Consider the following 17,209-nt stretch of genomic DNA (forward strand, 5'->3'; position numbering starts at 1 on the left):
TGAAAACATTGTCCCTTAGATCCCTTTTAAATCTTTGGTTTAGTTCATGAAGTTTACATGCACGGACAGATGGAATTGATTTGGAATGGCATCGTGGTTGGCACAGGCATGCTGGGCCGAATGGCCTGTTTCTGTATCAGACGTGATGCTGTCTGACCGCTGTTCACTTGCTGTTTCCAGTACAGATTCCGGCATCTGCAGTACTATGGTCCTGGTCTGCTTCTGCGTCGAACTAATCCTATAATCACAAACTAACGTCCACCATAAGGTTGTGTAATTCATGTTGGAGAAGGAAATCGTTCAATACAATAAAAGACTTCTAAGGGTGCACGCCTGTAATTTTTACTGTGTTAACCCAGCGGGGACAGAGATAACCACAATTTTTTCAGTCCAGTTCGTGAAGATTCAGTTTGCAAACCCTCACTTGTGTTTCCATCACACGTGGGCAGGGTCGATCCCACTTTTAGGAACACTGCTTTGGGATGAGAGGAAGCGGAAGTTTCACGCGTTTACATCAGTTCTCTGGGCTGGCAGAGGTGGCTCGGTGTGCGTGTGTTTGTGTGTGGCCTGTGATCTTGCTGATCCGTGAGAAGAGGGGAGTTGATTCTACCCGATCTCTCCGGGGGAACATGCCTGTGAGTTGGTACCTGTTACATTTCACTCGATACATTTCAGATACAAAGTAACGCGCGCGGCTCGGATACACTGAAACTGACACAGAGCTCAGGCCTCCCTTTAAACCCACACAGAGAATTGCCAATAATTTTCCTTTCTGCTTGTGGAACAGGATTGTGTTTGTTTTTGTGTGTGTGTGTGTGTTTTGGGGGGGGGGGTTGGAATTCTCATCAACCCCCCCCCCCCACCCCATTTCTCATCGCTCTTCCCCCAACAAGTCTGAACTGGTAAACACGTGTCAAAAACGAAAGTTAAACAGTGCAAGAAGCAAAATATTGGAGGTCGCTGATGATCTGAAAGTGAAATGGAGCCAAGACAGGCTGGAAATACTCAGCGGCGGGTCTGCTAACATTTGTGGAGAGTGCGTGTCAGGCCGATGACTTCTCGATTTCAAAACAAGGATCGAAATTCAGTATGGGGTTCTTTCTCTCCTCCTCCTCCTCCCCCAAGCACAGAGCTCCCAAGAAACCAGTTCAGCCAGCCTACCGTCATATTAGGGACATCTTAACATCTTTACTGCTCGATCAGTGATGGGGGAAAGAGGGGAAAGTTTAAGATTTTGTCAGAAGCTGAACATTGAGCAGACAGACCAACCCAAATGCAGCATGCCTTCTGAATTTTCCGTTTCAAGCCTGCCCCTTGGTTACCTGTCCAACCTTCGCTCACTTGTGGATTTTACAGACACTGCCTACCCACTCAGTGCGGGAATGTGTGTTTGACCCCCCCCCCCCCCCCGGTTTTGAAAATCCCAAAAACATTCCCTCCACAAAACACCGAGGCTCGGGTTATTTTGAACAGTGAATTTCCCTCCCAGCACTTGCATTTAATTAGCGCCTTCTCGGGATGCCGAACCCCCCTCTCCAACCGCCACCCCGAGCGGCCAGGGCCCAACTGATTAGATGTTTGGCGGAATACCACCCTGTGTGTGGGGGGAGGCACAGCAAGATCCCACATATCCTTCTGAGAAAAAGAGAATCCATGGGAATGTGAACACCCGGGTTAAATGGCACTTTTTTTGGATGCAAAGGGATTTGTTCCCCTACTTGCCCGCCCAACATTCCTCCTATATGGGGTGCCAGTATTTGTTGTCCATCCCTAATTGCCCTTGAACTGATAGACTTGCTTAGCCATTTCAGATTTCACTAAGATTCCTGTGGATCTCAAGTCACATGAGCTGGATTTAATCATAGAATTTGAATTCCAGCCACGGGATTTCCACCGGTGTCCCCAGAGCATGAGCCAAGACATTAGGATTAATGATGTGATGTTACCAGGACAGCATTATCATAGAAACTGTACAGTGTGGAAAGAGACCATTCAGCCCACCAAGTCTGCACTGACTCTCTGCAGAGCTGTCCCTGTACTTCCCATGACTAATCCACCTCGCCTGCACACTATGGTAATTTAGCACGGCCAATCTGCCTAACCTGCACACCTTTGAGTGTGGCAGGAAACCCACGCAGACACAGAGAGAATGTGCAAACTCCACACAGAGAGAACGTGCAGACTCCACACAGACAGTCACCCGAGGGTAGAATCGAACGTGGGTCCCCGGCGCTGTGAGGCAGCAGTGCTAACCACTGAGCCACCGTGACACCCATTGTTTTCCCTTTGATTATCTCCCCAATAGCAAAGGGTTATATAACCATCAGCCCCCAGCAAGAACATCTCAGGGAGGACAAAGGCACAGTCCTTTAAAAGGCAAAGATCCTAACTATTCATGCACTTATCAAGTGAAGGGGATTCCACTGTCTCAGTTTCGAATCTGGTTGTGTGTCTCGGAACTTTCCTGTGCAGTGAGATAGCCTAACCAATTTATAGGATGACCGAAGCTCTAGAGAAAGAATGCTAGTGAGCATGCCACCTCACATTGTATCTGACTCACAACTGGGGTTCGCCAGCTAGTGACTGTGATAAACAGTAACATTGTCTCTGGACCAGCTCATGTCACCATGGCGATGTGTGACAACAGCAGCTTGGCAACATGGAAATCAACAACTGAAGACAACACCTCATGACCTACAACATTTGGGGCAAAGCCTGGACTGGTATTTTCAGGCTTTGATATCCTATCCCTCTTGGATTGGATTTGCTGCAGGTCCATTTCCCTTACCTAGATCATCCATGTTAAGGGGAGATAATAGGCAGTAATCCAGCAGCTGAAACTCTGGGCAAATAGGTTCAAATCTTACCATCTGTGGAATTTAAAATCAATCACAGGAGTTGGGAGGTCTTGTTGCAGCTGTACAGGACATTGGTTTAGAATATTGCATGCAGTTCTGGTCTCCTTCCTATTGGAAGGATGTTGTGAAACTTGAAAGGGTTCAGAAAAGATTTACAAGGATGTTGTCAGGATTGGAGGATTTGAGCTATAGGCAGAGGTTGAATAGGCTGGGACTGTTTTCCCTGGAGCATTGGAGTCTGAGGGGTGACTTTATAGAAGTTGAGAAAATCGTGAGGGGCATGGATAGGATAAATAGACAAAGTTTATTCCCTGGGTGGGGGAGTCCAGAACTAGAGGGCATAGGTTTAGGGTGAGAGGGGAAAGATATAAAAGAGACCTAAGGGGCAACTTTTTCACGCAGAGGGTGGTACGTGTATGGAATGAGTTGCCAGAGGAAGTGGTGGAGGCTGGTACAAACGCAATATTTAAAAGGCATCTGGATGGGTATATGAATAGGAAGGGTTTGGAAGAATATGGGCCGGGTGCTGGCAGGTGGGACTAGATTGTGTTGGGATATCTGCTCGGCATGGACGGGTTGGACTGAAGAGTCTGTTTCTGTGCTGTACATCTCGATGACTATGACTCCAAGTCTGGAATTAAAAAGCTATTCTCGTTGAAGATGACTATGAGACTATCTTTATTGTTGTAAAAACCCATCTGGTTCACTAATGGGAAGAAAACCTGCCATCCTTACTTGGTCTCACCTACATGTGACTCCAGACCACAGCAATGCCGTTGACTGTTAAATGTCTACATAATTCACTTAACTTCAGACTAAAGAGAGGAGTCCAGTGACAATGTAATAGATTAGGCTGTCTGGCCCATATAATCAATGCTGGTTCTCAGTGGAACAATGCAATCTGTTCCATTTCCTTGTTCAATCCATGTAGCTTTGCAAGTTTATTCCTTTCAAAACTAATTCATCATCTCCGCTTCCACCACCCTGATGGGCAGCCAGTCCCAGTTCATTACTGCCCACAGAGTAAAATTTCTGCATCATGTTCCCCATCCCTCTATTATATTTCGCACCAAACCTGAAATTTGTGCCCCAAAGGTAGGTTATTGGAAAGTTTTTCTTCAATCTTATCTGAACCTGTCTTAATCTTGCGCACTTCTGTCAAATCTTCCCTCAATCTCCTTTGTACCAAGGAGAACGTTCCTCAACTGTGTCTGTGTGTGTGAGCACATGTTTGCATGTACAAATGTGCATGTGTATGTGTGTGTGTGTTTATGTGTATCTGTGTATGTGTTGGTGTGCATTGTGGGTAATTCTTTGATTCAAGATGGTGGCAGAGTAGCAGGCTCTTCCCTTGGGCTCATCTACTCCCACATGCTTTCTTCTCTTGTCTTTATTCTTACTTCTGGTCATTTTTTCCCCCCTGTTTTTTCTTCCTTTCTTCTTTTCTTTGGATCTTTTAGTGGCAGGTTATTCGGTGAACTCGGCACGGCATCTCGATTGGGCCATGCGTGGAATGGCAGCTCCTGCTGGTGGTCAGAGGTGGTGGTGGATGCTGCTCCTCCCGGTGATTAGAGGTGGTAGTGGCAGCAGAGACATCCTCCCGGCATTCAGGGCTGGTGGTGGCAGTGGGCTTTATCAGGTGGCGGCACTGGCAAGGTGACATCTTGGAGGAGGGCAGCCAGAGCTCATGGTGAACGATGGCCTGGACCAGGGACTCCTGATCGCAACAGGCCCAGACCAGGGACTCCTGATCACAGCAGGCCCAGACCAGGGACTCCTGATCGCAGCAGGCCCAGACCAGGGACTCCTGATCGCAGCAGGCCCAGACCAGGGACTCCTGATCACAGCAGGCCCAGACCTGGGACTCCTGATCGCAGCAGGCCCAGACCAGGGACTCCTGATCGCAGCAGGCCCAGACCAGGGACTCCTGATCACAGCAGGCCCAGACCTGGGACTCCTGATCGCAGCAGGCCCAGACCAGGGACTCCTGATCGCAGCAGGCCCAGACCAGGGACTCCTGATCGCAGGCCGAATGCGGGTTCAGCACCAGGCCTGGCATCGGTATCGGCAAGATATGCCCAGCAGCGAACTGATGGCAGTTAAAGAGTAGCGACTGCTACCTTGGCGGGTCCGGTGCAGGTGGCAATGAGGCGGTGGAGGAGGGATGGTGGCACGGATGTCATTGTCGGCTTAGGGCTCAGGATTCTCTTTCAGTCATACCTTTGTATATGTAGGTGTGTGTGTAACAGTGTGTGTCTGTGTATATGTACATGTGTGTGTATCGGTGTATATCTGTGTATATGTGTGTGTGAGTGTATCAGTGTGTGTCTGAGTATATGTACATGTGTGTGTATCGGTGTATATCTGTGTATATGTGTGTGTGAGTGTATCAGTGTGTGTATGTGTATATGTAGGTGTGAGTGTATCAGTGTGTGTCTGTATATATAGGTGTGTGTGTATCAGTGTGTGTCTGTGTATATGTGGGTGTGTGTGTATCAGTGTGTGTCTGTGTATATGTAAGTGTGAGCATATCAGTGTATGTGTCTGTGTATATGTGTGTGTGTGTCTGTGTATATTTGTGTGTGTGTATCAGTGTGTGTCTGTGTATATGTAGGTGTGTGAGTATCAGTGTATGTCTATGTATATGTATGTGTGAATGTACCAGTGTGTGTCTGAGTATATGTACATGTGTGTGTATCAGTGTATATCTGTGTATATGTGTATGTGAGTGTATCAGTGTGCGTATGTGTATATGTGTGTGTGTCAGTGTGTGTCTGTGTATATGTACATGTGAATGTATCAATGCTTGTCTGTGTATTTGTAGGTGTATGTGTATCAGTGTGTGTCTGTGTATATGTGGGTGTGAGTGTATCAGTGTGTGTCTGTGTATATGTGGGTGTGAGTGTATCAGTGTGTGTATGTGTATATGTGTGTGTGTCAGTGTGTGTCTGTGTATATGTGTATGTGAGTGTATCAGTGTGTGTATATGTGTATGTGAGTGTATCAGTGTGTGTATGTGTATATGTGTGTGTATCAGTGTGTGTATATGTATATGTGTGTGTGTCTGTGTATATGTGGGTGTGAGTGTGTCAATGTGTGTCTGTGTATATGTGGGTGTGAGTGTATCAGTGTGTGTCTGTGTATATGTAGGTGTGAGTGTATCAGTGTGTGTCTGTGTATATGTGGGTGTGTGTGTATCAGTGTGTGTCTGTGTATATGTAGGTGTGAGTGTATCAGTGTGTGTCTGTGTATCAGTGTGTGTGTATATGTACGTGTGTATGTATCAGTGTGTGTGTATATCAGCGCATCAGTATGTGTCTGTGTATATGTAGGTGTGTGTGTATCAGTGTGTCTATGTATACGTACGTGTGAGTGTATCAGTGTGTGTCTATGTATCAGTGTGTGTGTCTGTGTATATATGTGTGTATCAGTGTGTGTCTCTGTATATGTAGGTGTATGTGTGAGTGTATTGGTGTGTGTGTATCAGTGTATGTCTATGTATATATGTGTGTGAATGTATCAGTGTGTGTCTGTGTATATGTAGGTGTGTGTGTGTCTGTGTATATGTGTGTGTGAGTGTATCAGTGTGTGTTTGTGTATGTGTATATGTGTGTGTGTCAGTATGTGTCTGTGTATATATATGTGCGAATGTATCAATGCGTGTCTGTGTATTTGTAGGTGTGTGTGTATCAGTGTGTGTCTGTGTATATGTAGGTGTGAGTGTATCAGTGTGTATCTGTGTATATGTGGGTGTGTGTATATGTAGGTGTGTGTGTATCTGTGTGTGTATATGTAGGTGTGTGTGTATCAGTGTGTGTCTGTGTATATGTAGGTGTGTGTGTATCAGTGTGTGTCTGTGTATATGTAGGTGTCTGTGTATCAGTGTGTGTCTGTGTATTTGTAGGTGTGTGTGTATCAGTGTGTGTCTGTGTATTTGTAGGTGTGTGTGTATCAGTGTGTGTCTGTGTATATGTGGGTGTGTGTGTATCAGTGTGTGTCTGTGTATATGTGGGTGTGAGTGTATCAGTGTGTGTCTGTGTATATGTAGGTGTGTGTGTATATGTAGGTGTGTGTGTATCTGTGTGTGTGTATATGTATGTGTGTATGTATCATGTGTGTGTGTATATCAGCACATCAGTATGTGTCTGTGTATATGTGGGTGTGAGTGTATCCGTGTGTGTCTGTGTATCAGTGTGTGTGTCTGTGTATATGTGTGTGTGTATCTCTGTGTGTCTGTGTATACGTAGGTGTGTGTGTGAGTGTATCGGTGTGCGTGTCTGTATATTTGTGTGTGTGTGTCTGTATATGTAGGTGTGTGTGTATCAGTGTATGTCTATGTATATGTGTGTGTGAATATATCAGTGTGTGAGTATATGTACGTGTGTGTATCAGTGTGTGTCTGTGTATATGTAGGTGTGTGTGTGAGTGTATCTGTGTGTGTCTGTCTATATGTAGGTGTGTGTGTGAGTGTATCGGTGTGTGTGTCTGTGTATATTTGTGTGTGTGTATAAGTGTGTGTCTGTATATGTAGGTGTGTGTTTATCAGTGTATGTCTATGTATATGTGTGTGTGAATATATCAGTGTGAGTCTGTGAGTCTGAGTATATGTACGTGTATGTGTATCAGTGTATATCTGTGTATATGTGTGTGTGAGTGTATCAGTGTGTGTATGTGTATATATGTATGTGTCAGTGTGTGTCTGTGTATATGTACGTGCGAATGTATCAATGTGTGTCTGTGTATTTGTAGGTGTGTGTGTATCAGTGTGTGTCTGTGTATCTGCGGGTGTGTGTGTATCTGTGCGTGTCTGTGTATATGTGGGTGTGAGTGTATCAGTGTGTGTCTGTATATATAGGTGTGTGTGGATATGTGGGTGTGTATCAGTGTGTGTCTGTGTATATGTAGGTGTGAGTGTATCAGTGTGTGTCTGTATATATAGGTGTGTGTGTATCAGTGTGTGTGTGGATATGTGGGTGTGTGTGTATTTGTGTGTGTGGATATGTGGGTGTGTGTGTATCAGTGTGTGTCTGTGTATATGTAGGTAGGTGTGTATCAGTGTGTGTCTGTGCATATGTAGGTGTGTGTGTATCTGTGTGTGTCTGTGTATATGTAGGTTTGTGTGAATGTCTGTGTATATGTAGGTGTGAGTGTATCAGTGTGTGTCTGTGTATATGTAGATGTGTGTGTATCAGTGTGTGTGTATCAGTGTGTGTGTATCAGTGTGTGTCTGTGTATATGTAGGTGTGTGTGTATCAGTGTGTGTCTGTGTATATGTAGGTATGTGTGAATGTCTGTGTATTTGTAGGTGTGAGTGTATCAGTGTGTGTCTGTGTATATGTAGGTGTGTGTGTATCAGTGTGTGTCTGTGTATATGTAGGTGTGTGTGTATCAGTGTGTGTCTGTGTATATGTGTGTGTGTCAGTGTGTGTCTGTGTATATGTGCGTGTGAATGTATCAATGCGTGTTTGTGTATTTGTAGGTGTGTGTGTATCAGTGTGTGTCTGTGTATATGTAGGTGTGTGTGTATCACTGTGTGTCTGTATATGTGGGTGTGAGTGTATCAGTGTGTGTCTGTGTATATGTAGGTGTGTGTGTATCAGTGTGTGTGTGTGGATATGTGGGTGTGTGTGTATCAGTCTGTGTCTGTGTATATGTGGGTGTGTGTGTATCAGTGTGTGTCTGTGTATATGTAGGTGTGTGTGTATCAGTGTGTGTCTGTGTATATGTGGGTGTGTGTGTATCAGTGTGTGTCTGTGTATATGTAGGTGTGAGTGTATCAGTGTGTGTCTGTGTATATGTGGGTGTGTGTGTATCAGTGTGTGTGTGTGGATATGTAGGTGTGTGTGTATCAATGTGTGTCTGTGTATATGTGTGTGTAGCTGTGTATATGTAGATGTGTGTGTATCAGTGTGTGTCTGTGTATATGTAGGTGTGTGTGTATCAGTGTGTGTCTGTGATATGGAGATGCACTTTGAATGAGTGCCACTGTTGGGTGAAGTTGGGTAGACACTTGCTGAGAGCAAAGCCAAACTCTGGCTGTGTGAGTGTGGAGCCACTGTTTTGGAAACCATGCCCATTACTTCAATGATTCTATTTATATCAAAGGTGCAGCTGTCATGTGAGTGTGGTGACGTCTCCCTTGCAGTTAGGGCATAAACAGGGGTTCGGAATCTGGGTATGAACTGATAGTGGAGCAAAGTGAAACACAGAGGGGGAAAGTCACACTTTGGAGTCAGTTCACACTCAATTCAAGATTGGCCCGCGTGCAAAACCTTACTCAGACCTGAGGTGCTTTGAGTGTGAGCTCACTCTCTGACTTTCTTAACCTGTTTTATTTATATGCGGCTGGGACTGAGTTAACTAAGTATCACAACTGAGAAATATTGGCAAGTGGCCCAGGGTTGTAGCATGTAAGGCAAACAAACAGTGAATAACCTTACACAAGCAGTAATTAAAATCAGTATGTGATGTGGAATCAATATACTGGTGTGTCATGAATAGGTGGGTGCCTTGTGCCTATTTGCCAGGGATTGGAGCACAGACACTGGGTTTATTAGCCAATGAATGTCACTTTTGGGCAGTGAGAGCTGATGTCTTTCAGCTGTTGAGGTTTTTGAAGAGTTTCGATAAATAATTGTAAAATGTTTGTCCATGTTGTGTAACCACAAGGCTGATAATCCTACGAGGCTCATTAAACTTGGCATCACACTTTGTGCCAAAGCTCAACATGTTTCCCAGCTCTAGAGCTGGAGAGTTAGACATCTCCCGTGATGGCTTACTGAACCTCAGTCCTTCTGGTGCCATGCAGGACAGTGGGTAGCACAGAGGTTAAAAACAATGACTGCAGATGTTGGAAACCAGATTCGGGATTAGTGGTGCTGGAAGAGCACAGCAGTTCAGGCAGCATCCAAGGAGCAGCGAAATCGACGTTTCGGGCAAAAGCCCTTCATCAGGAATAAAGGCAGTGAGCCTGAAGCGTGGAGAGATAAGCTAGAGGAGGGTGGGGGTGGGGAGAAAGTAGCATAGAGTACAATGGGTGAGTGGGGGTGGGGATGAAGGTGATAGGTCAAGGAGGAGAGGGTGGAGTGGAGAGGTGGAAAAGGAGATAGGCAGGTAGGACAAGTCCGGACAAGTCCTGGGGACGGTGCTGAGCTGGAAGTTTAGAACTAGGGTGAGGGTGGGGGAAGGGGAAATGAGGAAACTGTTGAAGTCCACACAGATGCCCTGGGGATGAAGTGTTCCGAGGCAGAAGACGAGGTGTTCTTCCTCCAGGCGTCTGGTGGTGAGGGAGCGGCGGTGAAGGAGGCCCAGGACCTCCATGTCCTCGGCAGAGTGGGAGGGGGAGTTGAAATGTTGGGCCACGGGGCGGTGTGGTTGATTGGTGCGGGTGTCCCGGAGATGTTCCCTAAAGCGCTCTGCTAGGAGGCGCCCAGTCTCCCCAATGTAGAGGAGACCGCATCGGGAGCAATGGATACAATAAATAATATCATATCCGTTGGAAAAACGCCTCATCTTCCGCCTCAGAACACTTCAGCCCCAGGGCATCAATGTGGACTTCAACAGTTTCCTCATTTCCTCTTCCCCCACCCTCACCCTAGTTCTAAACTTCCAGCTCAGTAACTGTCCCCATGACTTGTCCGGACTTGTCCTACCTGCCTATCTCCTTTTCCACCTATCCACTCCACCCTCTCCTCCCTGACCTATCACCTTCATCCCCATCCCCCACTCACCCCCCCATTGTACTCTATGCTACTTTCTCCCCACCACCACCTTCCTCTAGCTTATCTCTCCACGCTTCAGGCTACCTGCCTTTATTCCTGATGAAGGGCTTTTGCCCGAAACGTCGATTTCGAAGCTCCTTGGATGCTGCCTGAACTGCTGTGCTCTTCCAGCACCACTAATCCAGAATGGGTAGCACAGGTTCATTGCAGTATCTGTCATTCCAACTCGGGTGGTGCCCTGCTCTTCAAAGTCCTTCTCAAACGCACTTCGCCAGGTCTTCCTCTACGGTGGTAGTGCCCACTCTGCAGTTGTCTCTGGTGGGACATATAGTCAGGAGGTGAACAATATGCCTTTGTCCAACTCAGCTGTCTGTCCATCACAATATTCTGAAGATGCCTCTGATCGGTCCTGTATTCAAAGTGAGAGGGGAAAAGTTTAAGGGAGATATGCGTGGGAAGTTACGCAGAGGGTGGTGGGTGCCCGGAATGCAGAGGTGATAGAGTCATTTAAAATGTATCCAGACCTGAAGAAGGGCTTATGCCCGAAACGTCGATTCTCCTGCTCCTCAGATGCTGCCTGGCCTGCTGTGTTTTTCCAGCACCACATTTTTCAGCATCTGCAGTCCTCACTTTCTCCCAGATACATGAATGGGCAGGGAGCAGAGGGATATGGATCCTTACAAAATAGGCGACAGGTTTAGATGGAGGATGTGGGTCAACGCAGGCTTGGAGGGCCGAAGGGCCTGTTCCTGTGCTGTAATTTTCTCTGTTCTTTGTGTCACATTTTTTCATTGAGGGATGATATCTCACCAAGTGTCACCTGTGATCACATGTAGGCATTGCTGGTGGAAGATGTCCACGTGGTGACACAAAATGGAGAGTCAAGTCAGTGGGATTGGGTTGAGGGTGGAATGGCAGCAGAGTAGTCTGCTTTTCCTTTGTTATTTGTGTAAGCAATTTTTTTTGGGGGGGTGAGATTGAGAGAAAGTTGGAGACTGACGAACTGTCAATCACAAGACCATCTAAACGCAGGGAGTTAAGTGTAAGTGTGTGCTGGCATTCTAGTTCAAACAGGAGCAGGGGGACTCCTCAGTTCCTGGTCAATATTTGTCTTCAACTGACTTCACAAAAGCTGAGGAACACATCGGTATCCATGGGATCTGGCTGTTTGTAAATAGACCATCTGTTTCCTACCTAATACCAGCAGCTGCATCTCAAAAGGACTTCTCAAAAGGACATCTCAGAGTCCTTTTGCTCTGGGACATCCTCAAGGTTCTGAAATGTTTTTGTCTCAAGAATATCATATTCTCAATGAAAGATTCAGGCATGATTGAGTTCCCATAAAATAGTCCTTGCGTTTATTGGAAAATAATATATATTGGAATATTTAAATATTGAAAATAATATATTGAAATATATTAGAATATTGAAAATAATATATATTGGAATATTTAAATATTGAAAATAATATATTGGAATATTGAAAATAATATATATTGGAATATTTAAATATTGAAAATAATATATTGACATATATTAGAATATTGAAAATAATATATATTGGAATATTTAAATATTGAAAATAATATATTGGAATATTGAAAATAATATATATTGGAATATTTAAATATTGAAAATAATATATTGACATATATTAGAATATTGAAAATAATATATATTGGAATATTTAAATATTGAAAATAATATATTAGAATATTGAAAATAATATATATTGGAATATTTACCATGTCAACCTCCTTCAGCATCTTTCCACCCAATTGCTGTTACTGTGACTGTTCCCCCCACCCCCCCCATTCACCGTGCTATGTCATTGAGATTAACCTGGCTGTTCCTACCTCTCACAAATTGCAGTTGGCGAAGGATTTGTTAAACCCGTCTCCAGAAGCAGAGCGGAGGCGGCACAAGAAAAAACGTTTGGTTCAAAGCCCCAACTCCTACTTCATGGACGTCAAGTGCCCGGGTAAGCTCGGGGTGTCACTCTATGACCAGTATTGGAGGGGGGGGGGGGTTGGAGAGGGTTTGTACATTGAATTGAATTGAATTTATTGTCAGGTGTACCGAGGCACAGTGAAAAACTTTGCCTTGTGAGCAATACAGGCAGCTAACATGGTTAAGTAGCCTAGATAGTAATTAGGTAAACAGCAGTAAGCAACAAAACACAGGGACAGGCAAATGTTAAGAGTTTTTGAGTCCATTCCGTATTGCACCAACAGTAGGGGAGAAAATGTGTGTGTGTGTGTTTGTGTGTGTGTGTGTGTGTGTGTGTGTTTGTGTGTGTGTTTGTGTGTGTGTGTGTGTGTTTGTGTGTGTGTGTGTCAGGGTGGGATGGATCTTCCTTCCTTGCATTTCTGTCTCCTGATTCCAATTCTGAATGAGCTGGTGTTTTCTGAATGTAGTCTGCTGGCTTGGATGGTCGTCTTTTCTGGTGACAAGCCACAACTAATCAGCTGTCACCTGAACATGTGTGTGAAATCTCACCTCTGGGTTTGCAGCACCATCAACCATCACAAAACCACCAAAACCATTGGCAGAAAGAAGAACTGGTTGACACTGAGGGATTTTTCCTTTTTAATTCATTCATGGCACTTGGCCATGACTAACATTTATACCCCATCCCTAATGGCTTGAGTCAACTACGTTGTTGTGGGTTTGGAGTCACTTTCCAGCGCCTGCCATTCTCACTTCCTCCGACACGTAGGCCAGACCAGGTAAGGATAGCAGATTTCCTTCCGAAAGGACATTCGATCACCTTATTGGGATTGTATTATAGATCCCCTAATAGTTAGCGGGGAATTGAGAAACAAATTTGTAAGGAGATTTCAGTTATCTATAAGAATAATAGGGTGGTTATGGTGAAGGATTTTAATTTTCGAAACATAGACTGGGACTGCCATAGTGTTAAGAGTTTTTGAGTCCATTCCATATTGTAACAACGGAATTTGTTAAGTGTGTACAAGACAATTTTCTGATTCAGTATGTGGATGTACCTACTAGAGAAGGTGCAAAACTTGACCTACTCTTGGGAAATAAGGCAGGGCAGGTGACTGAGGTGTCAGTGGGGGAGCACTTTGGGGCCAGTGACCGTAATTCTATTCGTTTTAAAATAGTGATGGAAAAGGATAGACCGGATCTAAAAGTTGAAGTTCTAAATTGGAGAAGGGCCAATTTTGATGGTATTAGGCAACATTTTTCAAAAGCTGATCGGGGGCAGATATTCGCTGGTAAGGGGACAGCTGGAAAATGGGAAGCCTTCAGAAATGAGATAATGAGAGTGCAGAGACAGTATATTCCTGTTAGAGTGAAAAGAAAGACTGGTCGGTGTGGGGAAAGTTGGATGACTAGAGAAATTAAGGTTTTAGTTAAGAAAAAGAAGGAAGCATATGACAGATATTGACAGGAGAGATCGAGTGAATCCTTAGAAGAGTCAGCAGTAGGAGTATACTTAAGAGGGAAATCAGGAGGGCAGAAAGGGGACATGAGATAGTTTTGGCAAATAGAATTAAGGAGAATCCAAACAATTTTTACAAATACATTAAGGACAAAAGGGTAACTAGGGAGAGAATAGGGCCCCTCAAAGATCAGAAAGGCAGCCTATTTGTGTAGCTGCAGGAGATGGGCGAGATACTAAATGAGTATTTTGTATACTGTTTACTATGGAAAAAGATATGGAAGATATAGAATGTAGGGAAATAGACGGTGACATCTTGAAAAATGTCCACATTACAGAGGAGGAAGCGCTGGATGTCCCAAAATGCATAAAGGTAGACAAATCCCCAGGACCCAACCAGGTGTACCCAAGAACTCTACGGGAAGCCAGGGAAGTGATTGCTGGGCCCCTCTGTCTTATTTTTCAGTTCCCCTCAAATAATGTCCTTGGATGTATTCCCAGGAATATCCTCCCTAAGTAAAGCAGTAATGCTATCCCACATCAAGCAGAAAATGGGGGAGATACTAAATGAGTATTTTGCTTCAGTATTTACTGTGGAAAAGGATATGGAAGATATAGACTGTAGGGAAATAGATGGTGACATCTTGCAAAATGTCCAGATTACAGAGGAGGAAGTGCTGGAAATCTTGAAATGGGTAAAGGTGGATAAATCCCCAGGACCTGATCAGGTGTACCCCAGAACTCTGTGGGAAGCTAGAGAAGTGATTGCTGGGCCTCTTGCTGAGATATTTGTATCATTGATAGTCACAGGTGAGGTGCCGGACGACTGGAGGTTGGCAAATGTGGTGCCACTGTTTAAGAAGGGTGGTAAAGACAAGCAGGAAACTATAGACCGGTGAGCCTGACCTCGGTGGTGGGAAAGCGCAGTAGATCAGGCAGCATCAAAGGAGAATCGACGTTTCGGGCATAAGCCCTTCTTCAGGAATGAGGAGGGTGTGCCAAGCAGGCTAAGATAAAAGGTAGGGAGGAGGGACTTGGGGGAGGGGCGTTGGGAATGCGATAGGTGGAAGGAGGTTAAGGTGAGGGTGATAGGCCGGAGAGGGGGTGGGGGCGGAGAGGTCGGGAAGAAGATTGCAGGTCAAGAAGGCGGTGCTGAGTCTGAGGGTTGGGACTGAGAAAAGGTGGGGGGGAGGGGAAATGAGGAAACTGGAGAAATCTGCGTGCAATTCTGGTCTCCTTCCTATCAGAAACTTGAAAGGTTTCAGAAAAGATTTACAAGGGTGTTGCCAGGGTTGGAGGATTTGAGCTACAGGGAGAGGCTGAACAGGCTGGGGCTGTTTTCCCTGGAGCATCGGAGGCTGAGGGGTGACTTTATAGAGGTGTATAAACTCATGAGGGGCATGGATTGGGTAAGTGGGCAAGGTCTTTTGCTTGGGGTGGGGAGGTCTAAAACTAGAGGGCATAGATTTAAGGTGAGAAGGGAAAGATTTAAAAGAGATCTAAGATGCAATGTTTTCATGCTGAGGGTGGTATGTGTATGGAATGAGCTGCCAGAAGAAGTGGTGGAGGCTGGTGCAATTACAACATTTAAAAGGCATCTGGATGGGTACATGAGTAGGAACAGCTTGGAGAGATATGGGCCAAAAGGGGCTAGATTAATTTAGGATATCTTGGTATGGACAAGTTGGACCAAAGGGTCTGTTTCCATGCTGTACATCTCTATGATTCTAGTGAACCAGATGGTTTCCAACATTTGACAATGGTTTCATGGTCATCATTAGACTCTTAATTCCAGATATTTATTGAATTTAAATTCCACCATCTGCCATGGTGGGATTTGAACCCAGATTCCCAGAACATTAGCTGGGTCTCTACAGTAATAGTCTAGTGATAATACCACTAGGCTGTCACCTATCACCAGCACCAGGATAGTTGGGGATCTAACATATTGAGGTACCTTTTTCAATTAAAGTGGGTGAGTGATGTAACCAAGATTCTTAAGATTTGTCCAGAATTCGTCTGGTGGAAATATTATGATTGACTGATATTTATAGGGGTTTAGAAGGTGCAACTCTGTAGCTATGTGTTTTGATCAGTCCACCTCCATTGAACTGACTGTCAGATCCTTGTTCAAAGTGAAGTCATGTGACAACTGAAACAAGCCATTGAGCCTTCTTCCCTCCAGAAACCTGTCCCACCATCTCATTAGATTGTGGCTAATCTGTGTGTGATGGTATCTCAGATTGAGAATGACAACAGCCTGTCAGTGGAATCACTGAACTTGGGAAGGCTGTTGTGCTGCAACAGTTCTGGATAGACAGGGGTGTCTCTCTCGCGCTCTCTCTGACCATCAGATTGAATCGAAAGGATTAATAAGCAACTAGTTTGGCTGCGCTGTGATGTACATTCTGTGGCCATCATGTCCTGAGGTGGGATTTGAACATAGAGCTTCAGCTCCAGAAGTGTGGACACTACCCACTGTGTCCACAAAACCTGAGGAGGGCGATTCATATCTCAAGCAGGTTTACCATCTTTACTCCATATCCCTTTAACTTTTTAACCTTCCTTCTTTATTTTTCTATTTTTATTCTAAGAAGACTGCAGTGCTGAACTTTCTAACTTATTTATTTTTGCACATCTGCAACAAAGAATTTGTACCGAAGTACCTTTGAACCTAAGGTGGTGCCATATGTGGCAATATTACTGTACTCAAGTACACATGACAATAAAACCTAAATCTTGAGGCAAAGTCACCATACTCCCAGAGATCCCATACTCTTATTAGAGAGGGGTCACTGGTTGTGGGTTTGACCCGAGGGTCATAAGGTGGAGCTGAAAATGTGTTGCTGGAAAAGCGCAGCAGGTCAGGCAGCATCCAAGGAGCAGGAGAATCGACGTTTCAGGCATCAGCCCTTCTTCCTGAAGAAGGGCTGATGCCCGAAGCGTCGATTCTCCTGCTCCTTGGATGCTGCCTGACCTGCTGCGCTTTTCCAGCAACACATTTTCAGCTCTGATCTCCAGCATCTGCAGTCCTCACTTTCTCCTCGAAGGTCATAAGGTGGAGGCAAGGTTCAGAAGGCAGGATGGGAACTGTTAGAGTCACAAACCAGCCATCCGGCCAACTGAGCTAATCAGCTCCGTATCCCTTAATATCCTTACTGAACAAGTAACTGTTGCTAAGTCTTGAATCTCCCACCGCACATCCCAATACTAACACCCTA

General features: G+C 45.0%; 1 protein-coding gene across 1 annotated transcript in view; it reads left to right on the forward strand.

Annotated features, from left to right (window-relative positions):
• Nucleotides 1-458: 458 nt before the first annotated feature.
• The window catches only part of LOC140458474 (small ribosomal subunit protein eS27-like), a 49,491-nt gene continuing 32,740 nt past the window's right edge, over nt 459-17,209 (forward strand). Inside the window, exons 1-2 of the mRNA XM_072553101.1 lie at nt 459-635; nt 12,452-12,560. Of these exons, the coding sequence (XP_072409202.1) occupies nt 483-635; nt 12,452-12,560 (262 nt within the window). The 5' untranslated portion in view covers nt 459-482. The remainder of the gene's footprint in view (nt 636-12,451; nt 12,561-17,209) is intronic.

This window comes from Chiloscyllium punctatum, chromosome 33 (assembly GCF_047496795.1).
Source record: "Chiloscyllium punctatum isolate Juve2018m chromosome 33, sChiPun1.3, whole genome shotgun sequence".
NCBI lineage: Eukaryota > Metazoa > Chordata > Chondrichthyes > Orectolobiformes > Hemiscylliidae > Chiloscyllium > Chiloscyllium punctatum.